Source organism: Corvus kubaryi, unplaced genomic scaffold (genome assembly GCF_017639235.1).
Source record: "Corvus kubaryi isolate FWS band 111438036 unplaced genomic scaffold, C.kubaryi_AGA036_p1.0 37270, whole genome shotgun sequence".
NCBI classification, from domain to species: domain Eukaryota; kingdom Metazoa; phylum Chordata; class Aves; order Passeriformes; family Corvidae; genus Corvus; species Corvus kubaryi.
The window spans coordinates 1,304,019-1,331,416 of record NW_024581083.1 but is presented as its reverse complement, the minus strand read 5'-3'; the positions used below and the strand labels follow the sequence as shown (position 1 = coordinate 1,331,416).

The 27,398-nt window shown below is 39.8% G+C and overlaps 1 protein-coding gene across 3 annotated transcripts in view; it reads right to left on the bottom strand.

The window, feature by feature from the left end:
* SLIT3 (slit guidance ligand 3) overlaps nucleotides 1-27,398 on the bottom strand; it is a 468,178-nt gene that overhangs the window by 399,554 nt on the left and 41,226 nt on the right. For all 3 annotated transcript variants that reach the window (XM_042025380.1, XM_042025382.1, XM_042025381.1), the window contains one exon: nucleotides 24,895-24,966. In XM_042025380.1, coding sequence (XP_041881314.1) covers nucleotides 24,895-24,966 — 72 coding nt within the window. The remainder of the gene's footprint in view (nucleotides 1-24,894; nucleotides 24,967-27,398) is intronic.

Here is a 27,398-nt window from a genome sequence, read left to right as displayed (position 1 = left end):
TTGGGAAACTTTTATGAAATCAAAAGGTGACAGAAGTAACAGCTTTTTTACAGGAAAGGGAGATACACTAAATGAGGAGCTTTTAAAAATAATTTTGACAACATAAGCTGACTATTTTCCCCCTACTTTATAATCAGCAGAAGTTTGTGAATCTTTGCACACAAAATACTTATGATTAATCAGAACCTTTTGTCCAAAGGTTACAATTACCATTAATTTGCTGTGAGCTGCTAAACTAATCATCCTGAACTGAGGTGGTTTTTCAATTAGAAATCGTTATCTGTAGACAAAAGTAATGTGAACATTTACAGGCAAGGTTTTTAACATACTTTGTACTTCAAGAGAATTAAAACTACATAGAATATTTATTCTTCTAAATTCTCAGATAGTTAATATGGACAAATTGAGCAGCTGGCTTCCTGCCTAAGTAAATACAAGAAAATTGTTTGGGTTATTTGGCTAACTGGATTTTGAAAAGTCCAGAAGAAAAACACACATAGGTTTCCAAAAGCAACTATTCAGAATATTTACATTACAAGGCTCTGTGTCCCTGCTCACCTCTGAGGAATGGTCATTAACTTACCACCCTTCTGCACCTGAACCACCCGGGTGCCACTGTTTCACAGCACCTCGCACAGCCCTGCTGCCTTTGAACAGCAGCTGGTTTTCTATGCAGCTGAGTTTGTTCATCACTTAACAGGACAAGCTCATTCAGCCTCAGTGCTCAGCTGCCTGGAGCAGCACAGACAAGAATTCCCTGCCTCAGGCACCTGCAGAAGTGTTTTGTGGCTGTACTTAACTTGGATCGTTTCTCTCAATACTTTCCGTTTTAATTGCAGCAGGAAAATCGTCTGTCAGCTCTCTACAGAGGGCATATCAGCTAAGGGAGGGTCACTGATAAGGGGCACAGACAAAATTCATTCTTATCTGTCTCCCTGATAATTCTGCAAACAAGGGAGAAGCTGCAGAACTAGGCTTTAGAGCCTGTCTGCCTTTTTAGGTTGAGACAAAACCCCAAACAGCTGTACACTCTTTTCTATTTAAAGACTGACTGAAGCTTTCTGCATCACAAACTCACTAATAGCAAAAATCCATTCTGAAGTGAAGCTGATGAGCAGGCCTCCTCCTAAAATGCCTAAGCATAAGTCAGAGATGTAATCTCATCTCCTTTTTAAGTTTATATTTACTTTTCTATTCCTCTGCATAATCTCTTTTGCAGCAAGCTAAGAGGGTTATTTTTAACATACAGACAGTATCTAAAAATGCAGTGATTACCTTCCATCAGATGAAATTAAAATTTAAAAAATAAATGGGGAAAAAAAACCAGACAAATCTAGCAACACTTGTATATAGAATCTGTTTGATACACATCTATAAATAGTCTGTAAAACTCATAAAATAGACACGTGAAACTAAATTTACATTAAGGTATACCAAGGAAAATATTGAGTTTATCTGGCCTTAGATTACTTACAAATTAAGCAGCAAAGTAAAATTTGCACACTCCCTAACCCGGAAGAGAGATGCCATGGTAACTACACCTGTGATTTTCTATGGTTTACAGTCAATGTACACTTTCTATTGAGAGTCCAAACTAACAGCAGAAAAAAAAAAAAATAAATATTACAACCAAGCCAAAGTTAGGCTAAACAACACTAACAATGGAAATAGCAGATAACATTTATACACCCAACTGGGAGAATAGATATATTTCTTATTTCTGAAAGACATAAACCCTTATGGCTTACACCTTAACAGGCAGAACAAGCTCCATTGGAGAACAGCATTTTTTTAATCACCTAAATATTTTCCCATTTTCACATTTATATTGGAGAACATTTCTAAAAGCAAGTTAGATTTAAGCCATTAATCAATATTGTAACACAACACTATAGAAGTAATTCTTCATTTTAGCATGGCAGTTTTTAAAAAATGCTAAAGTTAATTTAAATTTCCAAAGCCATAGAGGTTAATGCTTTAATCAGCCTGTTAAAACAAATCAACATCTATCTGTTTATGATCTTGAAAAGATCAATGTTTAATACTCTTGCAAGGCTCCAGGAGTAATTCCACCTCCAGGAACGACACCTCCAGTCAGCCTCCACTGTCAAATCACCACCTCAGGCCATACCCAAGTTGTGGAGCTGAAGGAATACCAAGTACCACTGAAGAGTAAAATCCTACCCCTAAACCTTGCAACCACAGACAGGAATCATAACTCGGATGGAAATGCTCCACAGGAACTCTTGATCACCTGCATGGAGTCAGCCCCACAACCCAACCCAGCCAAGGGATGTTCCACACAAAATCCACCTCTCTTCCTCCCTGTCACTCACCTCCAAACTCCTCATGTGTTCCCAAACATTCTTCCCCACACTTAACCAGTATTTCAAGTTAATTTATCTCTGATTTTACCCTTACTGACAAGTATTTTCTCATCTGCCACAACAGTTCTGCTTCACAAGATTTTCCCAGTGCAGACTGAGGAACAGCATCACATGGCTCATTCTCATTACCCAAACACATTGGAATGGAAAAAGAAAGCTATGAGCTTACAAAACTCTAATTTCACACAACATTTACTGACACATGGGACATAGGCTTGCAAGACAATCTTTGCTAGCAAGAAGTCAAATGAGAAAGAAACAAACAAACCAAACAAAATGACAAAGAATGGACAAACTCAATCATTTTATTCAAAGGTAGCCAAAAGGTTTCCACAGCTTGAAATTAGTTACCTTGACTCACCTTGGCTTTTCTCATGAAGAGCAGAGATGGCCAAGCTGTGGAGTGCATTTTCTGTTTGTCTGAATAGAAGACTAAAACCATAAGTACACTTCACCACTAGGCCCAGCCTAGTTGATGTTAATGCTCTACATCAAAGGAAAATTCAAATTTACTCCTCAGAAAATGTCTGCCTGAATTGGTACAGTCTGTTTTTCCTCCTGTGGCCCAAATACCACTCAGAAAACATTCTTGTGAATTAAATACTACGTTCAATTGTGTCTCATTACTATAGAAGCAGCAGACTTTTCTCTGAATCCAACATTCGCAGTCCCTACTCTCACGAGATTTTTTTTTAATCACCAGACAGAGAAAATTCTGCTCAGAATTTCCTGGGACAGCTTAGAGCCATCTGAGTGCTAAATTCTCCTCCTGATTTGTCTGTCAAAGCCATCCCCAGAATTTTTATGAAACACCTTAGCAAAGCTCCATCTGTTTTGTGGCAAAACAGCAGAACTTCACCAGAAGCACTGTAGCTAAGAACCATTTAGGCTCTAAATCTGCATGTCTACCAGCTCACCTTAATTCAGAATAAAGTCACTGGAAATGCACACGACTGACTTGCAGCTCATGATATAAAAGCGTGGGCAAATGCTTTTAGATACCACCCACCCACAGAACCCAGTTTGTCCATTATCACCATCTCTCTCCCTTTCTGCTGGTTGTTATTTGGAGAGCAGTTCTGACCTGGCACCCTCGGGCACCTTATTTCAGAAGAAATACAGAAAACCTACAGAGCAATCCAAATAAGGATGTGAGGTGCAAAGCAAAACCAGCAACAAATCAGCCCCAGAGAAATCAAGGCAAGGTTAGAAGATAAGTACTAAAATAAGTAAGTGTCTAAAAAGTACATCTAGTGCATCCTGTTTCCACAAACAGAATTCCCTGACTGAGGGGTTGATTTGCCCTGTGAAAAAACACCCACTCTCACAATTGTGGAGCTTTTCTCCATGGTCGCTCAACAGCCCTGCTCCAGCAGCCTCAGAATGGAAGCTGACTCCGGCCTCTCTTTTTAATGTCCTTTTTTCTACCTTTAGCACTGTTATCCTGCAGGGGAAGGGAGAAATCTCTTTCATTTTGTTCATTTCATGCTTCTGTCCTTAGAGAATATCCTCAAAGCCACACAAACAAAATAGTTCCCAGGATTTGCAGCAACTGCTATAGAAAGTTAATAATTACCTTTATCAAGTTTGATATGGAAGTAGGTCATGAACTGCACCATGCAGCTATATATGTTTCCAGAATTGATTAAAAAACTGAATATTTGGAATCAGTGTGCCATAAACCAGCAGGGTTTGCAGGAGGAGTCTGGAGGACAGTGACAGCTCCCAGCTGAGCAATGGGGAGGTTCTGCAGGGTGCAACTACAAATACAGCAAGGTGGCTACAGCGAAGAAAGACTGTATTGAAACAGAAGCAGATTTTTCTTACTTTCAAGGGGTACACTATTTGTTGTCTATAGGTCTAGTTCTGAGCCCAGCATGGAGTTCCATTAAAGGTGCAATTTATGGTGTCTCTCTGAACTCCAGTTACTCTTTCCCATTCTCCCTTCAGAAACTTTTCATGATTTTTCAAGCCAGGTATTTTCACATCCAATAGTTCCGTGAGCACACCTTTCCCTCCAGCAACTGAACCTCAGTACTCTCAGTGCTTGGAAGGCACCTTAGTCTGGAAGTTTAGCCTCACTTGAATAAGGCAGCCAATAGGAACAAGATGGATGGTTTGCTATCAGAACAACACGATCTGATCACTGACAACACGAGCCTTGCCCATTAGGAGCTCAGACAGCTCTTTACAGATAAGTTTCTGGAACATTAACTTCTACACTTCCAGTATGTTGACTGCCAGGAGCCAGACCACACAGATCACAGTTGGACAGAGCTTTCTAACTGTGCTCAATTTTGTCAGAGACAATAACTTATCATATTTATGCATTTGTGATTTGTTTTGTGCTGTTAAACTGTTGCCAAACACAAGTCTGCTACATAAATTCCTCCCTAATACCTTCAGGAATCCCAAGAACCAAGTCATCTTCAAAACATGCATGAATACCTCACATATGGAGATCTTCAAAGACAGAAGATTCTTCACCAGATTCTTTGCACAACTTTCAGCAGTTGTACATTTCCTTTTCGCATCTTGAGTCGATGACAGGGAACAAGATGCCAGTTCTTCCAGGCACAGAAACACACTGCAAAGCACTCTCACACCATTCATGCGGTTGTTACAGACCTAACTCTTCTTCCTATGTGAGATCAAAACATTTCACACACAGCACTACATGAAAACAACATAATTAAAAACATACTTCAAAGTCACTGAGTGTGTCAATCATTATGGTATTCATGTATTTTACACTGCAAATCTCTTCTACACATCTGGGCATTTTTAGGCTTTCATCTGGTTTTAAGAATGCTGAAAACTTCGAGAAATTCCTACATGTCTCCAGGTAGCTCTGTTACCTCTCTATCCTTTGAAGATTGTTCCACAATTCATACCTGTTCCTCCCTCCACTTCAACCCCAAAATTTGCCAAAAGCACCAGTATATTTTGTCACTGGTTGCCCTGGAACACCCAGCACTACAGCATAGCACTGCCTCAGCCTCTGACTCCAGGATTATGTGCCCAGCAAGTTCTTGTGGTGACCTCTTAATCCCTCAACTAAGAGGCTAAGATTTCCTCAGAACTACCTTTCAGACCCTGCATATCACTCTATGCAAACAGAGTCCTCAATGGAGGGCACTGGTGACAATACAAACCAGACATGCATTTTGTGCTTATCCATGCCATTTATCCTTCAGGAATGAAACAAATCTAAAACCCAAAGTCTCAGGCCAAACCAGAGACTCAGATGTCACCTCAAGGGAACAGCTTTATTTCAGGGCAACTCCTGGAGTTTATTTCTACACCTGGTTTAGCTACTTCTTAGTGAACAAATTCTCATTTAGGAAATTGATGTTTTTTTAAGAGACAACCCATCAATCTCAAGCACGAACAGGAGCCCACTTGACTGCTGACATTCAACCCAACCTTGCAAAGAAATGTATCAAAATCAGCACAGATTCACTCTGAATACTTTTGAGATACTATTTACACCTTCCTAGGTTTGGGTTTTCAGGCAACCCAAAGGCATCAGTGTTACCATTGTGAAGACTTACGGTGTTGTCCTCCAGCCAAATGCTCTGTGTAGACTCTCAACAGGTCAGCAAACAGTCCCACATTTACATCTGGGGCCAAGGCAGACACAGTTCTGAGCTTCCACAGCAGCTATTAAGCTCTGTGTCATGAGTCATGGACGATGCTTCTGCTTCCCACTGCTGCAGAGGAGTGGGGGAAGGACAGCTCTGTGTGGGAAAGAACTCTACTTCTAGACAGCGTTTGGCATACAAGTCTGCAAAGCTCTGCTCATTTACAGTATTATTCTTGAAACACTAACCTGTAAGTGTTCTGCATTTACTAAAGAAATAGGTTGGATGGATTAATTCAAACAATCAGATTGATACAGCAAAATATAATTACTGACATGTAAATTGCAGGGACTCGCTTTTAGGGTAAGTTTTCCATAACTTGCACATGAGTAAAGAATGTGGAGTTGTATTTAGTGAAAGTTGAAACGTGTAAGGAAATGAAAAATCTGAAAGATTAACTGGAAATGTCATTAGTATTGTGAGGGAACAAGAAATAAATAAAATCCCAGTGATCAGAAAATAAACCAGAGCACTACATAAGGCCTGACTCATGGGCTCTTTGGAAAGAGTTTGATCAGCATTTCTGTCACTTCCAGGTCTGGCATAATCAGCTTTGACCTGTTGAACTGTCCCTGCCCCAGCCAGCAGCTGGAAGTATCCACACCTGTGATCAGGAAACAAGGCTGGAGAACTTCAGGGCTAATGCAGGTAAAAGGACTTGGGGATTTTTTTCTGCCACCCCAGTGGATTCCTCCTCCTTCTGCTAAACATCCAGAGGAGCAAGTTCCACAACCAACCATGGGCACCCTGACACTCCATAACCACAGCCACCAAGAGAGGGTCAGGGCAGCATCACTGTCATGGAAACAAAGGCTCCTGACAGGAGGAATCCAGTCAGTCTGGAGCCCTGGCATCCCTCTGGGGTGCTCTGCAGCAAGCAACACACATCCCATTGCTGTTCAGGGCAGGGATCCAGGGAGATCCAGCCTCGCTGCACAGGCTGTGGGTTCCCGCTGAACCACGCTGGTACAATCAATCCTACAGCCTGTTCCTGCAGTGAGTCAGGAGTGCTGGAGAAATGGGGTGAGGGGAAAATGAATGGTTTTGACTGTGGTCAGCCACCACCTGTCTCAGGGACCGGTGGCACAACCTCACTCCGCTCTCTGGCGAAAGAGCTGCTCCAAGAGCCGTGGCACTGTGGTTTGGGAGCAACCACAGAAGGGCAAAACAAAACACCTCTGCTTACTCACCTGAGGTGAATGAATAAAGAGTTAGACTTGGAAAGCTGCAATGTCCCAGAACCAGGAAACTCCTACTTGAGTGCTCTCACAAATCACACTCAGCAGGTCTGACCAATACAGCAGGTATTTACAATAGCCTGCCTCACATCAAAAAATTCAATGAATTTTAGTGTACTGAGAGTAGTTTCAGTTGTCTACTTTGCTTTTGGCTCTAATTAGTGTCCTTTCAGAATTTACTTTTGTTATTTGTTACAAAAAATAAGTAAATACTTTTTCATATTCCCTCAATATGCCACACAATATCTTTCCATTTAGGATACAGAAAAATCAGCTTAATGTCATTTTGGGATCAGTAATACACAAAAAACTACCCTCACTGTATGTAAATTTTATAAGAAAAAAAAAAATCAGTGCAATTCATGAGAAGATTCTTTTAATCCAAAAAAAAAAACCCAAACAACTCAGTAGCTATTACATTTCCAGATTTCCTCTCTACCTTCAATATTTGAATGCACTTGTTCCAGCCATTCTCTGTTCTCATGCATTGCTCAGGTTGTGCATGTCAGCAACATTAAAATGATGGCACATTTGACACCCAAAAAAGTAATCTGCTTCTTTGTTAGTTTTGGGTTTTTTTCACCCACTTATATTTGCCCTCCCTTTCTTTTTTAAACAAAGTATGGCAACAATTTGATAGCCCAGCAGTGTTTTGCCCTCCTGAACCCTGGCAATGACCCAGAGGATTTGCTCTCTCCTGCTAATCACAAGTCTGGCTGTGGCCATTTCCCATGACATAGCTGAAATTCTCCAAAACTTGCCCTCTCAACTTCACTAGCCAGCCCATACTGAAACCATTTGCTGTTTCCTCGCTGCCAGTCCCTGGAGCCATTCCCTGGACAGGCTCTGGCCATGTCTGGGGTTCCAGACCTGCCCACCAGCAGCAGTAGCAGGTGCTCTTACCTGACACACACTTTAAAAGGAAACCAAACATAAATGTGAAAAATGCACTCTGCACATACTGAAATGGCATTTTTAAATATTTATCTCAAGTTCATAAACTCAAGGCCTGTTTCTGTTCCAGCCTGGCTGCTGTTCCAGGCTCACCATCACACATTCGTGGTGCATAAAAACAGCTCCAATTTATTTTATTCTTTTCTATTAATATCAGGAACCATTACTCAATTTTTGATCTGTGTCCTTCTATTATGCCATAAAAGCTGGGCAATGTAAGTGTTGAAGAAAATTGCAACCAAAATTACTTAGATCATTCACTCAGATTTCACCATTTCAAGTTCATTGTGTTTAACCAAAAAATTCCATGACTTTTCAAGGCAAGGCACAGCTAAACCCTTTGTGTCCTGTCTCTATACCAAGAGACTATTTAAGCACTGATTTACAGCTGCTGGAAAAACATCAGTATTTCAGGAACAGGAATCATCACAATGCAGTCTTTTTACAATTTACTTATTCTGTAATAACTCAAGACAATTCAAGTAGTGTCTGATTTTCCCAATATTCCCATTAAAACCCAAGCCCAGCAATTTTTAATCCTACAAGGGCTTTCATTCAAAAATTCCCAAGTATCTCAATAGCTGGCTATTTATATAATATGCCAATGACACAACAAGCTGAAAGCAAAGAGTAGCATTACTGTAACACTTCTATGGAATCTGTGATAGTGTGCACACTGGTAATGGATTTGGGCTGTTGCATTACATGCTGGTTTTTATTAAGCACTGCATTTTCTTGAAGAACAGTCCCAATGTCCCTACTAAGAAATGGTTTCCAAGAGCAACTCGGCATCGGCACAACATACGCGAGAGCAGCGATGGAAAAAAAGTACCAAGAGGGTGACTAAAATGTATGTGTATGTGAAACAACCATCCCACAAAGATGTTTGGCTACCTACAATAAAATAAATCACCAGCTCTTAACACCAGTGCTGTCTAACAGTAAACTAACCCACACAAAGTTACTTAATTCCAAATGCCATCCAGTCCTTTAGAATCCAAGCTGTTTAAATAATACACTTAATTCAACAACTGAAAATTCCAATCAGGACACCAAGTCTTGCCCACACATTCTAAAATTCCTTGCCCTTATCAGGTAATTTTTTTACCTTATTACCTAATAATTAGTATTTTCCAACATGACTTTAAAAAATCAGTCCACGTACTCAACTTATAGTTACTGAAGAAATGTTTTTCCATGCAGGATTTCTGTTTCCCCAAGTTATTCCCTGACACAGGTGGAAATGCTGAGGAGAACAATGTCAGATTTCAAGGAGAGGGACTCTGCACACACCTGAGTTCAGTGCAAAGACACACAGAACCACCAGTCTAAATCCACCTCTGCACAAGTGCAGCATTTAAGCCCCAGCTGCTCTCCTGACTCTCTGTAACTTGGTACATTTAGAACGTGGACTTGGCTGGGCAAAGGCAACAACATAAAACAGCACTTTTTTTTTTTTTTTTTTTTTTTTAAATTGTCTGACTTTAGGTTTTTTGGTTGGGTGGGGTTTGTTTCAGCAGTCAGCAGAAGTTCAAAAGGACTGCATTTCTTCCCAGGGGTTTCTAATGATAGCCTTTGCTGCCAGTCTGGATTTCGGGCAGTGAAGCAATGTGCGCCTTCCGAGTTTCCAGCGTGCCCCAGCACCGTGGAGCTGCAGGAGAGATGGGCAGGCCTGTCCCAGCCCAGGGATAACTCACCCTGGCACTGCAGGGACCCTCTGGATCAGGAATCCTCACCCAGCTCCTGTGGCCATGACTTAGCCTGGAGAAACCCAAACTGCCGCAGCAGAATAAAACAACAGCCACAAAATCCTCTTCCAGGCTGGAAGATGCCAGTTCTGGCTCTTCTTCTCAGTATATGGATCATTCTTTTACCCTCTAATATTTTTTGCATTCAGGCACAGGTGAAATAAATGCTACCAATTTTTTCACACCTACATAAAATTCTGCAAAAGGGAGCCATAATTCCCATGAAACGTCTCTAAACATGTTTTAGCAAGGGACAATAGTTGAAAATAAGCAAAAAACACATTACCCATCCTTTCATTCAAATACTCAGGTGCCTTGGGGTAATTCAAAGGAATAAGAGCACTGTACATCAACTGTAATTTCTACATTTTCTCTTATGAATTATAAAATGTATAACCCTATGAAATGTTAATCAGTACTTTAATGTACCAGCTTCAATAAGCATCAACACTACATGGTAACAAGAGGGATGTATGGATTCATGAGAAGTTACTGTGGAAAGTGTGTACTCAAATATTTGCAATCCCTTCAAAATAACAAAGAATAATTTAATAATTAAGTGATTAAAGATAATTATGGTATCTGGAATTATTTAAGATACAGGGCTATGAGGTGATGTTTATTTTCAGTCTGTGAAAATATTAAATGAGGATCCATTGAATAATATTATATGGTTTTAATCAACTCACGAAATGATTCTTTTAAACAGATTTAAACAGAAAAACATTTTAAATCTCATTTTTATTTCAGAAATAAACCTTCTTAAAATTGAAATACTAGTCCCATTCACAAAGTTAAACATGACTTCACATATTACCTGTCCCTGACACGCCAGTCTCCACAGCACGAATCACTTCTTTGGCCAACTAGCTGAGAACTCTAAACTAATTAATCTGCATAACACAAATGTTAGATTTTGCAAATTTTTTTTATTATTTTGTATACAGATGGCTGCCAGAAAAACTCACAAAACCTTCTTTTGGAAAAACAAACTACTTGAAAAAAATCTTTTGATTTACACATTTAAGTAAAAGTTTGTAATTCAGTAACTTAATTGAGTGACTCAAGTTGAGCCTTTCTGAAGACGCTGTTAAGAAGTCCTTCCCTTCAGGATCAGAGGGAAGTATCAGCATTATCATCATGCAAGAAACAGTGTTATGTTTTCCTTAGCTGGAGCTTTACCACAAGTTTCAAAAATCATGAAATGATTGGTTGGACCTATTTGAATCTTCACATACAAACCCCATTTGTGACATGGGCATAACGCTGTAGTAGCTTAAAACATGCCTGAAATTCAGCATAACCCAGAGGACATTAAGACAACATTTCCTTTTAACCACTTTTTTTTTAAATAGTTGGGATTTTTCTGTAATTTAAATAGATTGCTGACATTGTAGTAACATTACCTTAGAGACTGTTTGGAAATAAGTTCGAAAATTAAATCAAGATCATCAGATTAAGATCAGAAAGAGAACAAACCTTTTTCTGTAGCTGCAACCTGAAACTAAGTTAATAACATTTAAATTCAAAAGCTACAATCTTAGATAATGGGAGGTTGAGCCCAATGTGCCCTTCCTTCAAGTTTTACCACTGGATGTGAACAGAGAGCATGCCAGTGCTGGCAGATGGAGCAGTGTGTGTTCTGAAAGCCCTGCACACTGACATTACTGACACACCAGGCTGAGGTCAGCAATGAAAGGGGCCAGGAGTCAACTCGCAGCTCCCATCCTGACCACAGACCCGCAGGAGAGGCACCAATCCCAAACACCACCCTCTGGGACCTCGTGACTTTTCCTCCTGCAGGAAGGAAAACATGGGTCCTCCAAAGAAAAAATAAAACAACTGAAAATGCCTCCTGCTGTAGGAACACCTCGATCCTCCATCCAAGCCAAGTCCACTTGAAACAGGATCTTGGGAAGGAAAACCCCGAGAACAGGAGCCATCTATACTATACTCCCTCTTTCCCTTTCTATACTATTTTTAAAGAGGATCTGGGCAGCACCTCTTTGCCTGTGTTACATAATGACCCCACTACAGCCTCCCAGATCAGCCACTCTGGTTTTACAAGCTGGGCTTAAGCAAAGCAGAATCAAACACATTCAAGAAAGGGGATAAAGCAAGTAAGTTCCTCCCACAATAAGATGCAAGATGATAAAATGTAAAAACACTGAACACCAAGACATATCCTACCTCTGAAAAGGACAGTGAAGTCAACATTACAAGTGGATTCAAACAGCACAATTTAGGGTAGGAGACAGCTAAAATTTACTTTCCTCAGCAGCAGTTCATCAATTCTGGCTCCTGTTGATTTTCCAGAGTGGGAGTTGAAAAACCAACCTCTCCTGCTCTACCATCCTGAGGATGAGCACAATCTTGCACCTCTTAGGCACAGGATCTTCCAGCACCCACAAAAATCCTATCTACCACATTTAATCTTTCATTCTGAATAGGAGGGGAAAAAAAAGAAAAACTCCACAGTCTGGTATCCCATCAACAGTATCTGCCAAACCTTGAAACAGCTAAAAGCTTCCAAGCCCTAGCATTAAGTACTGTAAATAACATATTTAACCACAGAATATTTCAGGTTGTAGGGGACCTCTGAGGTCATATCGTTCAACTTCCCACTCAAAACACAGCCAGTTAAATGCTGATGAGGTTAATGTGCTCCATTCTTTCTTATATTGTATTGTATATATTCTTATATTTCTGGCAAGAAAACCAGAAAAATCTCCTTCTACAGGAGAAAGAAACAAATGGGTTGGCTACCACAATACTAAATATGAAAACCTTATAAAGAAGGCACATTAGTGGGGAAAAAACTCCTGACAACCTAGTGACTGCTGATCCAAGACAAGCCACTGACTTTTTCTACAACTAATCCCCCCAACCTGTGCAGATGAAGTCAGTTGTGAAAAGTTACCTAAGAAAAAACCTCAGTGAAGTATCTAAGTGTTGCATAATTTAAAAAGTGCAGTGTAAAGCTACACAGAAGCATTTTCACAGGCCATTCAACACAGCAGCATCCCCAGCAGCCCTCTAGCTCCTGGATACTCCCTGGGAACCCCTAGAGCTTGTTTCTTTACAAATATTGGAAAATTTCATACCTAAAAAGTGCTTCCCCTCTGATTTTAATTGTGTTAATCTTTCAGGTCACCGTACATAAGGGAGAAGCCAGGCTGAAAGCCCAAAAAGCAGCTCACTCTGTCATTCTTCCTGCCAGCCTGACATTCAAACACTGGGGCACACACACCAAATGCCTTAGAAAGTCTCTACTAACTGAACTCCTTCCTCATTTTCAGGGCAAGGCTACAGGGTCAAGCCAAAGTGATAAGTGCTCGCTTTTCCATATTTTATGGTATGCTCAATGTGCCCTAAAGGAAGAGGGAGATCCTTTTCCCCTCTTCATTTCATTCCTTAGAAAGGAAGAACTCTCCAAAGTGAATAAAGAGATACGAAAAAACCAGACTGGTAATAAATAAGTCTCAACTTTTAAAGGTATATCATTTACACTTTCCATAAAATTGTGTTTATTTACAAACCTTAACTACAAAGTGAAAAACAATCTAGCTCATATTTTTGCCAAGTTTGACACATGGCCTATTGTAAGCCACAGCTATCCACAGGCCAACCCAGCAACTGGTCCTTTGTTCGTGTGCTTATTTAAACACAGTGAAATGGGTCTACCTCATTAAAGAGGAGTTGGAATAAGCTCCAGCTGCAAGAGAGTGAGGTGGTCCTCATTTTTAAAACCAGCAGTGCCATTTGGGAGAAAAAGAGTAACAGGCAGCAAAGAAAAGTAATTCCCTTCAAGCAATTGAAATACCAGTTTTGAAGATAAAATAGTGCAAAACCCAAGGCCAGTAAAAAGAATCATTGTTTTCCTTTGAAGTTCACCACCAACTGGGGCAAGTGGCATGTTGCATTCCCCAGGCTTATGGGAAATTTGTTTCCTGTCGTGTCAGGAAAAAAATACCATGGTCCCTCTGGAGCCTGTAATTACTGATGCATGTAAATTATACTTTATCAAAATACTTGACTAATGTTGCCTTGAAAGTCAAAACTGAATGGCCCACCTGAGCAGTGTCAGTCTAACTGTGCTCCTGTCAGAGGAAGGACTGGTGGGAAGGAACACACTGGACCACAGTTGTGCATTTCCCAGTCTCACGGGAAACACCAGAACAGCCTCACTGAGATTCCTCGAGCTGAATCGGTGCCCTCTGGGGCAGCACCCTCGTTTACACAGGGATGTGTCCTCCCAACAAAGCCAGCAAAGGACACAGATTTAGGGGGTTTATTGCAGCCAGCCCAATGGCAATGCACCACCCCGGGATGGTGTTTCCAGTGCAGCCCTTGGCAGCCACACAAGCACTTCATACAGCAGGAGGAACGTGAGGCCTCTAGAGCGAAGGAAGGGAAGTTGTTTAAGTGAAATACCTCCTACAGACCAGCAAGTTCCCGGGTCAAATAACACCAAGACACTGCAAAGGCTGCACTTCTGCAGAAAAAGTCCGAGTGAAAAACCTAGCACATCAGACCTGCTCCCAGTAAGGGATGCTAAGGTATGGGGTAAATCGAGCAATTATTGGGGAAAAGTAGCGCAGGATGGTACAAACTCAAGGTGAAAAAAGCAAAAATTCCATCCAGTGCTTTTGAAAACAAAGTCACTTTGCACATATGCTTGTTGTAAAGAAATCAGTTTGGGGCTCAGAGACTGAATGTTCCTGTGAGCCCCCTTCACTCCCAGAAAGGACAGCGAGGCAGGGCTGACCCGGGATGATTATCAGAACTTACAGGGAGTTCTGTTCCTGGGACTGTGTGGTAGGATACAAGACTGTTTCTCTCAACAAAGGAAACTAACTATATAAGCATAATATTTGATTTCATATCAGATGCCTTTCTTGTCAGCATTTTTCACAGTTCACCGAGCACCGATGTTGTACCATGCACGGAAACCATTCAAAACATTAAACTTAACATTCCTTCACAGATCAATAGGAATGGAGTAAATTCATATCAGCTGTTTCCTGAAGAAAACATTTCATAGATGTCTTTAGCAACAGCCCATCAGGGAGTTTAACAGAGCAGAGCAAAAGGCAGGTACTTAATTTCAAACATGCTTCAGTCAATTTTCTCAATAGTATTTGCATTTCCATTGTAGAAAATCTCAATATTCAACGGTGGCAATTACTGTACATTTGAATAATCTCACTAAGTTCCAAAGTATTATATAAAGGAAACATTAAGAATCAGCTCATGGACTTTGTATATCACAAGGTGCCATAACCTTTTGTTTTCAGTGTGTTACAATGAGTGAAGAAATAAAAGCAGTTCAAAGGCACACCTCGTACAACATCTTTGCCTTAGTCATGAGTGCAAGACGATAATAAACCGCCCTTGCCAATCTATTCTCATAGCACCATAACATTTAATGACTTGCACGGGTTATTTTAATTTTGTTTCATGAATATTTTGTACCCTTGTAAGTTTTACAGTGCAGCCTGCACTTGGGACACGGAGCTGTGTCAGGCTCCAGAGCAAATCCCCCCGGTTCAGCTCGGCGCTGACCCTTCTGACAGGCACACACACGCCTCGGGCTACAATCCCATGGCTCTCTCAACTGCAGGGGCTGGAATCAAAATGAAATCCTGGATCATTTATGACTGTATTTCAAAAGCAAACATAGTGCATTTAAAAGTAATAGCAGCTTTCATTTTGGAGACCTTTAAGTGTCTGAAATACTTTAAACAGGCATGGTCTATTACCCCTGTGAAACACATGGAAAAGCTCCAGAAAGCCTGACTTAAGCTTCCCATTTTACACATTGCAGATTTCAAGAAGAAAACCAAATGATAATTAAAACAAGGAAGTATTTGGCCTTGCATCATGTTACCCACCCTTAACTCATGGGGCACTCTGACTGTACAATAAATCTCCGTAGGTAAAGCAGGGTTCTGCTGCCATGAAACAACCAGGAGAGCTGAAGCCAGAAAACCCGTAATGGGAAATGGCCTTTTCTTTTTGAAGACACTGATGAAAATCAAGGCTTCATCTGCAGCACTTGTAATTTAACCCTCATTAGTGTCTCTACACCAATGATCATGTCCCCTACTTCTACTATCCACACACACTAAAAAATTCTCATTATCTGCAACATATTTCCAAAGTATTTGAAAGGACTTTTACAAGATGATCAATGTAAACTCATCTTTGGCCTCAGGATGACAGTCTATTATGGAAAGCAGCAGAAATATTTACATTATCATTATGATATTTTTCCTGTTGTGTAGATGAGATGTCTGCACTTCGGGTCATCAGTTCAATCTGTTCCTACATTCACTCTGTGTGAGGAAACTGCCTCAGTGTGAAATAATGCCAAATGTATTCTAATCGCCTGTTCACCAAAAAGAAAAGAGAGTTATATTCACTCTGCATTGTCTCCTAGTTGCAGTAATGGCAATTTACAAGTGAATTTCCCACTGCTCATTCTAACCAGGGACAAGACTCCAGCAGCTCAGAAGCACTGAACACTCAGGAAAACACTTTTCAGCTCCTTTCAGAGCACAGCCAAAGGGGAAAGACAAAAAACCACTCACATATGGACTAACTGATTGAAAGGAAGTTTTCAAACAAGAAAAGCAATATCCATACAGCAATACACTGTGTGCAAGTAACCATGATGTGCTGACATTTGCTGACTAGCTCTAATGGCAAGGCCAAAAAGCCACATTAACAAAGCAAATGCAGTAAATCTGACCCTGACAAACTTAGAGCTGCACAGACTACCAGGGTTATCCAGTTTCCAGAAAAGAAACCGCCTATAAACCATCAGGTCAGAATCCCTCAGTAATAATATACCTGTGATATAACCTAATTAATCTCCAGCTGCAACCTCCACAGCCACTCAATCCTCTGTCAAGCTTGAAAGCAGCCCCTGAGTGCCACAGACAAATCCACCCTGCTGAGGCCACCAGCAGCAGCAGCTCCCCAGCCCCGCCACCACCACAAATCGAGCACCAGGAGCCAGAACCCAGCACTGCAGGGAGCTACGGCACTTGGACTGCTGCTCACAGGAGCAAGAGAGCCCAAATTCTGAACACTAATGTAAGAAAACAGCAAGCCAACAATGCCCACCCACAACTGCTGTGCTTTGAGACCTCTGTAACACCTCCCAGTCATGTGGAAGCCCTCATAACCAGAAGCTGAGTCACTGTGTTTTTCTCCCCATTTAGATTTGTCACTCTGAAGACAGAAGTTGAAGGTAGTTAATAAGGACACATTTCAGAGCTGGCAGAGCACACACGGCCACCCTCAGAACCCACGTGTGCAGCTCTCTAGGTGGTGACTGACCATGGAGCCCCCATCCAGCTGGCCTTGCTGGGACTCACTCAAGGCAGCAGAAGAGTCTGCAGAAGTTCAGAACAGCCTAATTTTGCTAAGCACCTCCAGGATGTGCTGGCTAAGGAGAAAAGAATGAACTCTGATGGGAATTAATGCCTAATTGTGAGTACATACTGAATTTATCAGTATTCCTTGTTTGATACTAAGAATAAGGTAAATTTTAAGAGGCATCAGAAACTATTTACAAGAGCTCTGTTGATGCAAAATCATGGACTGGGCTTAGAAAGTTCACAAGGCTACTATTGGTGTTAGCATTTTCCAGTTCAGGACTGCTTTGAGCAGCTGGTTACAGTATTTTTTATGTGCTATCTCCAAGCCATGTGATTTGAAACTAGAATATATCCGAGAGTACTTTAAAAACCCCAACATTCAGGAAAATGGACACCCAGCAGCATGGCTATAGCTACCAAATAATTATCAAATAATTAATTGGCAAATTAATCCCACTAATTTGGAGCCTCCTGGTTTCTTGAGCTGAATATCAATGAAAAGATGTCACTCTTCAAAGAGCAGAGGAAAAAACATTGGAAATGCAAGGCAGTAGTTACTCAGCTAACAGAGTAAAACAACTTATTTCCAAAGCATATTTTTGCTAATCTGCATGTGTGGCATTTCTTCTGGAAATGTAGAATCCTTTGCCACAAACTCCCTTAAATAGCTTTGTAATAAGATGACCTGATCACAGAAGTTGGCAATAGAAACCTCCTTAGAAAGAAGACGCCACTAAAACCCAGCAGTAATTTTCACAAAAAACACCCTTTCTTCCCTAGTCGTGCCTATTTCCCCTAAGAGGGGAAACAAGACATCTGCACACTATCATTTCAAATAACCAATTTCACACAGAGGAAAAAGCAGCACTGAGGAGGAAGCTTTCTGGCTTTTCAACATGGTTTCCTTTGCTTTTTGTTTATTTATTACTTGTCCTCAAATAATAATAATTTAAAAAATCTTTTATTATATTTTTAATTATTCTTCTGCACTAATTTAGACAGAAAAAGATCCTTACACTCTTCAAATAAAATTGGTGTGTACTTGTATTAAAAAAAAAAGAGGCTACATTCATTATTTAACAGCAGAGCCCAAAAGAAGATCTAGAATGACTTCAGCTTGATAAACGGTGTAAATGTCATACAGCTATCTGCAGCACAAGCCTCTGACCTAATGCACATCTTTTCCAAGCCAGAAGTGCACCCCAGAGACCAGCAAACACTTACTGTAATTATTTACTGTCTTCTGAAAAGACCTGCTGTGATCTATACACAGTAAAACTACAATTATTGGATGTGGATAAGACCACAAAAACACCCTGTTACAAGCCCATGCTCTTTTGTCATGGCAACACCGTAACTCAAACCCCTGCAACAATTGAATTGTCAGGATCCTGCTTTAATGGGAAATGATAATGGAGCTCTAAGGCAGCAGTTTGGGAGAGCTTTCTTTCTAGAAAGAGAACAAGCAGAGAAATAAAGAGGACACTAAGAAAATTTACGATCTGGTTGCTTTTCCAAGCACAGCTTCTAATGACATCCACAAGATGAAAGAGTCTGAATTTGACCAGGAGTCATGGTTTGACGCTTTGAGCTGGCTGAGGATGGGGCTGGGAAGGAGGGTTTACAAGTGACACTTCTCAGAGGGCTTTCAGCAGCAAATCCTGGGCAAATCACAGCCGTGTGCAAGCCCCTGGCTACCATAAACATCTGAGCTGCACAGGCACTCAGAGGAAAGCAGACCCTGGGAAAATCTAACACACACTGCACTTGTCCAGTTCCAGGCAGGAGCCACTAACTCACCTGGGCCAACACCTGCCTGTCACACAGGGAAGGTGAGAACACCTTCATGTTTGTGTTTAACCAGGGCAGCTTCTTAAGTAAAGCACTAATTAAATAGTTCCAGCTACTCATATCAGGAATTATCCAAGGAAACTACTTACACAAAATCAAATACACAGACTGCACACACACTGGTATCATAAGGAAGTGCACAAGTTAAGAAAAGAGATGACAAATAGCAATTTCTAAAAATACAACATTGCCCTACTGTGATTTAATTGTCAATAAAGTTAATATCCCAGAGTCATGTCTGTTTTGCCCATGACAGTCACTGGTGAGGGATCTCTCCCTGCTCTTATCTCACCCCACAAGCCTTTCATTATATTTTCTCTCCCTGCCCAGCTGAGAAGAGCAGTGACAGAGCAGCTTTGGGCACCAGTGTCCAGCCAGGGTCAGCCCAGCACACAACCTCAGGATCTCTGTGATTCTGCTAAAACTGAGTATTGCCTCTTTTTAAGGCTACTCCCAGAATTTGCGTTGTTTGCTGCAAGTACTTACTCACTATTTTACCCATCTATCAATCAACTTTCAAAATATTCCACTAGACAAGAAATAAGCATCCCACTGATCCAGCTCTGACAAACCTCACAGTTCTACAAATACTTGCACAATGTTAACAACAAGCAACTTGTTACAGAATGGCTGTTCTCAGCACTGAGAGGAAATGCCATTTTAATAAAACAACTTGCCTACAATATCTCCATTCTGCTGATTGTGCTACTGTAGCCTGCTTTAGAAATAACTATAAATGAATATGATAAAACATTGGGACACCATGACTAGAAAATTTAAACACAAAGACACTGTGCACACACAGCCACAGACCCAAATTGTCTCTGTTCAGGATCACAGTGCACTGCTCCCACACTACAACACTCAGTTTTGGAATAAAATCTAGATTCTGATACTACTCTAAAAAGTAAACAAATTCATTTCAGAGTCTAATGGATGCTTCCACTCTGCTGATATTTGGGTATCAGATTTCAGTATCTAAGATTCCAGAGCCTGGTTTGCTCAGTCAAGTGACAACTAAGACAGTTCATTAAAAGTAAATAGACCCAACAAATGGCCCATGGCTATAAATTTGGTAGAGGTATTAATTCTCACTGCAAGACTTGAGTTTAGAGTACTTCTAAGAGGTTTTTTTCACACACACAAAGGAGCTTGACCATGACTACTTAGCAGCTAGCCTGAGGTACAGAGGCTTCAACAATGACACAAATATATTCTTACATGACAGGGTGTTTGAGGGCAAATGGGTTTTTTCCCCCTTTTGTTGTGTTTTCAAAGATAAATAAGTATCTCATGGACCACTAGCATATTTGGTTTTTAGTGAAAAGCAGATGCACTACAATCATTTTATACACCAGCTTTGCACACAGAGGAAACAGGATTCCTGCAGGCACAAATCTTTGCTTACAAACTTTGTGAGTAAATTTCACGAGTTGTTTTGGATATTAGAAAATAATTGCCTTAGAATCAAAACCTAGTTTTATAGCTGTTAAATTACATGTTTCATTTTATTATACTTTTTCTGTGAATTTCAGCACCTGTATTAAAAATACCTGTTCCTTTATGGACAGATAATAGTAACTATCTGAAACTACAAAAAAAAAAAAAAATCTTTCATGCTTTTATGTCTCAATTCATTAAAAATGTCTTTTCCTTGATTCAGTTTCGTCATTAAAAGTGCCTGCATTTTGAATTATTAGATAATTATCCCAGATAAAACAATTCAGAAGGTTTAAAACCTAGGCAGTGAAGGCAACAGAGCAATGAGAAACATTTCCACTAAAAAGTACAATCAAGGGTTCATTCACCATCCAACTTAAACTTAAAACCCTTATCTAAACCAAAGCAAACAAAATCCATGAGTCTCAAAGCCACTCTTTCTAGAAGAAAAGGCTCAAAGCCTTATGAGAAACTCATTTTGTGGGACGCCTCACATTCCATTTAAGGTTTATTTCACTATATATATTCCTGCTTGTAATATCAACCAGATGTGACAACGAAGCCTAACCAGCCCTGTAAAAGATGCAAGGATATCCTGAAGCTCAGAATCTAGGAAAGGCTTGGAGAAAAAAGGCAAAGGTACCTGGAGTTGAAGTAAAGGTTGAGGATGCAGTTATAATCTGAGAAGCGTTCTAAATTTAATTTCACTAGTTATCAGAAAGTGGATTTCAGTGGAAATGCACCGTGCATGACCTGGTGACACACATGGAATCCATCAGGGACAACAGCACTGCTGTCCCAAACCATGTGCACATGGAACAGCTCGAGAACCCCCAGGTTTGTCCTGCAGCTTTTCAAGCACATCATCAACAACAAACCATGTCCTACATTCTGATGCCCAGCAGCAGCAAGGCTGAAGAGATTCTGTTGATACCGACCTGCAGAAACAATTTGGTTCCTCCAGTAAAGTCCCAGGTTTCAGCCAGGCTGACAGAATACTGAGAAAAGCCCTGAGTTTCTTTTTCAGCCTTTAGCTACTCCTGAAACATTAACAGGTCTTCCCCAAAAACCTCCAGCACACAAAATTCCCGCATGTTTAAGAAGGTCAGTCACTCCATCTCCACCAAATTCTATTCATGATAATAAATTCTCTTCATGATAATAAAAATTTCAAACTCTCATCAAGCTACCAAACTTAGAATGTCATCTTTCTATTTAGCTTTACCTTCAAAAAGAAAAAAAAGTCAAGCTCATACCTTCCTTCACAAAGCCATGGACTGTTACATTCACTGCATGCCTGCTGGAGAGTGAAGAGCACAGAATTCAGCTCTATTTCCTTCACAGAAAAGTCTATGAGCTCGTCATTCCAAGGAATAAACCCAAATCTTACAGTTTGGACATACTGCACAGAAATATTTAGTTGTTGAAAATTTTGCATTGTTTGAGCTGTAGCAAGCTTACACAATTAAAATACTCAATTCTGGACTTTCTGCTTTATGAGGATTATAACTATTAAGAAGAAAATAACGGAGTAACATCTGAGTAACTCTGAGTCGAGAGTTGGAAAATATGGCAGCAAAAAGTAATATAGCTATACCATGGAAAATTTAAATTAAGACCAGCATTATCTACACTTTTTAACGTTCATTTAAATTCACTCCTCGTAAATTCCACAGAATCTACCTCACCCCTGCATCAGCCTGTCTTACCAATTTTTGTTTCACTGCTTTTATGCCCTTTCATCACTTTCTCAGCTCTGCTTTCTTCTGGAGAGGCTGGGTCAGAGCAGCTGCAGAGAGGAATGTAGGCACCACTGCCCCGCCACTCGAGCGTCTGAGCCAGTTGTGAGCAGAGGGGCACTGCTGGATTTCAGACAAGTCAGAACAGAAGCAAGAAAGAACAGCTCTGAATCTACCAGCAGTGGGACCAAGACAGTAACAGGAAACAATAGAGAGCAACCATATATGTGTGTGTGTGCGTTTTTACAAATTCTAGAAGGAACCAAATTTTTCATTCTTATCCCATGACAGAAAAACACGCAACCAAACTACACTTGGAGCTGTAACAGTTCACTTGAGCTAAGATTTATTTGCTTATAAGAAACACTCTATTTATATAACACTTGTATCTTCAAAAGAAAAAGCAAGTTTCTTCTGACAAACAGTGTTAAAGTGATCTATCTAATGCACTGTTAAACAGTAAGCAAGACTGAATGAATGTCAGTGAATAAAGACAAATGTTCCGACAGCATCCGTTGGGAGGCATTACAGAACACAGCATTCAGATTAATCATTCCATTGTATGTAACTTTATTACAATCTTCATATTCTAAAAGCAAAATTATTGCCCTTGCTGTTAAGGGCTATAATGTATCATGATTACATGACCTACTGAAAAATACACTCTGTGGTACTGAAAAGGCTCCGCTACTTTCACTTCATTTCTTTGTGTGAGGTTCCTGAGGATGGATCCACACAAGTTATCAACACACACAACATTCCACTGAAACCACAAATTACCAGAGAGTTCCTCTCATCATATCCAGGTGCAATGAGACCACTCACAGAGCAATTTTCAACATGTTAAACTGGAATTTGTAGAGATACAGGCAAACTCTATAAAAGCTTTTCTCTTGAAAGCATCATCATATCCTTAGACAACTAACCCATGTGAAGCAACTCTTCTAAGAAATACATACAACTGGAACCTTCCAGAAACCAGATAAAGGTATCTGCAACTATGTGCCAGCTCACACTTTATATTCAAGAGGTGTTTCAAGAGGCAAAATTTCAAAACCTAATGCAACGAACATTAGGAAATGCAACCAAACTACACAGCTCAAGCAAATCCATTGAGCAAATATATCCCAGTCATGATAAAGTCTTCAAAAGTCATGACAAAGCTTGCAAAACACGTCCAACAAAGATTTTTCCAAGCAGATATTAAGACTAAAAGACAGCTATAGCTTATTATTTTTTAATATTTTTTTAAATCTGCAGAATAATGGCATTGACTTACTTGTACAGTTTTTCATGAACAAGTTTGGACAACACCAAACGTTCACTACAGAATTTCTCCAAACTATCAGTATCACTTATTGCACAACACTGTTCAGCTTGCCTCTTTTAAGCATAAACCAAGACCCTACTGCTTTAAAGTCATCTGATTCCAAAAGAAACCTGTACTATTACCACGTGGTTTGTATTTCCACAGGAAGAAAAATTTACTGCACTGCCTAAATGGTTTGTTTGGTTGCACACAGATGTATTAAAACAATTATAGAAACTCCACATTAATGGAGAACTTTTTCAGCCACCCTGTAGTAACTTTATAATTTCACTAACCAAATCATGAGCCTTGATATCTGATCTTCCATAAAAAAACTCAAGCATTAAAAGAATAGTTTTACCAAATTTCAAAAAGCCAGTCTGGATCATGAGTTTGGCAAGATCCAGAAAATTATTTCAAACAGCTTTTGACTACTCCTTTAAAAAGGCAGATGAGTCTTTTCTTGATAGTAACTATGCAGGCACCTGCTCATCCATTTTATTTGTACACACTTTTAAAAATAATATAGATATTTTGTAAATCACCCAGTTATTTGTTCTGCCTCCACCCACTCCCTTCTCCCACCAAAAAGAAATAATGCCAAGTTCATAATATCCTTCTCTTGCTGTTGAAATGGGCCTTGATGCCATCTGAACATTTTATAACACAGTTTTTACATTTCAAGGAACAAAATTGTTTACCTCTCCATAATTTCTCCTCTTCCTGCATGACGAGGCAGCAGCCATAACTTTGCTGGTCTATCCGGCAGAGCCTTGGCTCAGTTAAAAACAATTTTCCAAACTAAAGAAGTTATAACTACCTCCTTTTTTAAAAAATAAGTATATGCAATCTCTTTTTGTGGACATCCAGACTGAACCAAATATGTGAACCTGACACTTTCCATGGTTGCTGTAGCTCTACATAAGGAGTTCAAAATAAGTCACCTTGACGTCATCCTGGTGAATATATGAGGAACAGAAAAAAATTTGTGGTTTCTCTTCCCTCTGATATTTATGTTCTACCAAATTACAACTACACACAAGCAAGCATAACATGTTCCCTAAAAAACCCTTACTAACTAGCAGTTTAATATCACAAAAATTCTCACCACAGTCAAAACACAAACATGTGAATCTGCACAATAAGGAACATCAAATAGAAACGCACCACAGAAAAAGAAATCAGATTATACTTACAGCCTAGTTAACTTCTGTGTGTTCTGAAAAAGCAGCTCGGGAAGGACTTGCAATTTATTCTTGTTCAGACGCCTAAACAGTTCCAATTAGAATAAAAAAAATAGATTAGATTATCTTCCAATTTAAGAAGTTTATTCTATTATGCATAAACACATGAAGCTCCCATTGCACTAAACCTCATGATATGAACTTGCCATTGGATGCCTTGTGGCACTTTATTCATGCAGGAGCCAAACTGTGTCATTTGTAGAGCAGCTGCCCACATCCATGAGGTGGGGAGTCAAGGGACAGTCACCACGAAGTTTCAATGTGGATGAGTACACAAATACAATTTTTACATTTTCCTCTGGATGCCTACTGACAGAGGAATATATTCAGCTTACACTGCTTTAAGAACAGCTACTGGCAGGAATCTGGATTTTCATTCTCCTTCAAAAAATGTAGGTAACAGGAAATTCAGTAACTTGACCAATCAATATTATTCCCAGATTAGCTATTATTTCTGTAGTATACATAATTTCTTTTTTTAAAGAATTTTCTTGAAACTTCACTTGGAAAACCTGAGCACTGTTGTAGAAAATATGAACATATGGGTAACCAGATGACTACACGGTGATTTGAAATAGAATATTAGTCCTGAAGATTCTTCCAGGAACATTTTAGAGAACAGATTAGTGTTTATACATTAGTCCCTTTTACTCACTCACTATATGAGTTTTACTCTGATGACAACTTGCCAGTTTTTAGAAAACAACCATTTCCAAGCTATTCCAGCCCAGTAACTATAAAAAGCATGAGCCTCCTCTCCATAAAACGTGTGACAGCCCTGCAAAATCTAAAAGCAGTTCTGCTTGTAAGACACAGTCTTGTTCTTCAATCCTTTTTCTGTTGTCTTGCTGACAATAAAACCAGTCACCTGTTCTCACAGTCCTAATGAATGCTATTTGCATAATGAGTTGACCCGAACTAATTACATACAAGCCCACTGCCATAAAGGGGAAGCTGACTTGTCCTGTAAATTCATACAGGAGCCTGGCTTTGTGCCCCCTTTGTTCCCAATCTACCTTCCAGGTTCACTTTGATAGCAGATCTATTTTTGCTGAAGTTTTGATCTCCAAAGACACCTGGAACTTTTACAAACCTACTGCTACTTAGCACTGAATATCTGGTTTCCAGTTTTCTTGCACACTGAGAAATTTCACTATCAGAATTCAAGAATTTTTGGAATTGAAAGGCCTTCCTGAGATCAAACTAACATTGTGGGGTTTCATATGGCAGAGTTTTCACATGGCCACCATATGACCATGTCTCACAAGATAAAGGAGTGATGGAAGAGAGGGGAATTTTAACTTCTCTTTCTGACACCTAGAACAGATCAAAGGCTGCAAGCTCGCAGAGCCTGAGCACTGTGCATTACACACACCACGTGATAACCAATATTTGTATCTGCTGAAGTTATTTCCTACAGCTTTTACCAAATACTCAATGACATTTTTGAGATAAATGAACAAAACAGCAAATGAAACTTGAAAGAATAGGAGAGATGCTAGTTGTGCATTTGAGAAAATACATGGGAAGGTTTTAAACTGGATTTCCTTACACCCACGTGACATTTCACAATTTTGTTTAATTCAAGGTTGATAGCAATGTGCTACTTAGCCCTCATCAAATTCATTACTTCAGTTAAGCACGTTTATCTGTTAGAACAACAGGATGAAATATAAAAAAAGATTTATACAGGGCTTAGCACTCCTCAGCTCCATCCTCCTTCACCAAGACTACCACTAGTCATTGAGAAGCACTGAACAAAATCAAGTTATTTATCATTCAAAATGAAAGTGTGCCAGTGAAATGCATTACACATGGTGTCAAGTGTTTATTCCTGTGTCTGATTATCATTTCAGATCTCACAATCTACACATAATTATGCACTGTCAACTCAAAGTCATCTGACTCATCTCAAAGCAACATCCCAGGAATACATTTTAAGAATATTCTTTTCTCTACTTGCAAGTATTTCACAAATGCTGATCTTATTGTTCTAAGCCAAAGAAACTGATCAAAATCAGATTAAGGTTCTAGAACAGGTGGTTTCACATCAACAAGCAGAAAATATATGTAGTAACAAGAACTCAAATTTCCAGGTCAGCAAGCTTGCAACCCAAGAAGTCAAACTTTTACAACTTCCAATAACACAAACAACTCAGAAGGGGAAAAAAACCCGTAATATCAAAGTTTTTTCTCTAGTTTACTATCAAATTAATCCAGAAGATTAAACATTTTAAATTATTTACTATTTTTTGTATGGGCCAACACTCTCCTACCTGTGACAGCAAAAGGACCAAGTTCTCAGCCGTCCTTTTTAACTGTCCTAAGCATTTTAAGATTTCAACCCGACATTCCCTTCATATTCATTTTCTTTCAAACATTACATGAAGTCAAGTCCACACAAGGACACTTGCAAAGCTCACATTGTGACCTGCTCTTCGCTAGCACTAAACATT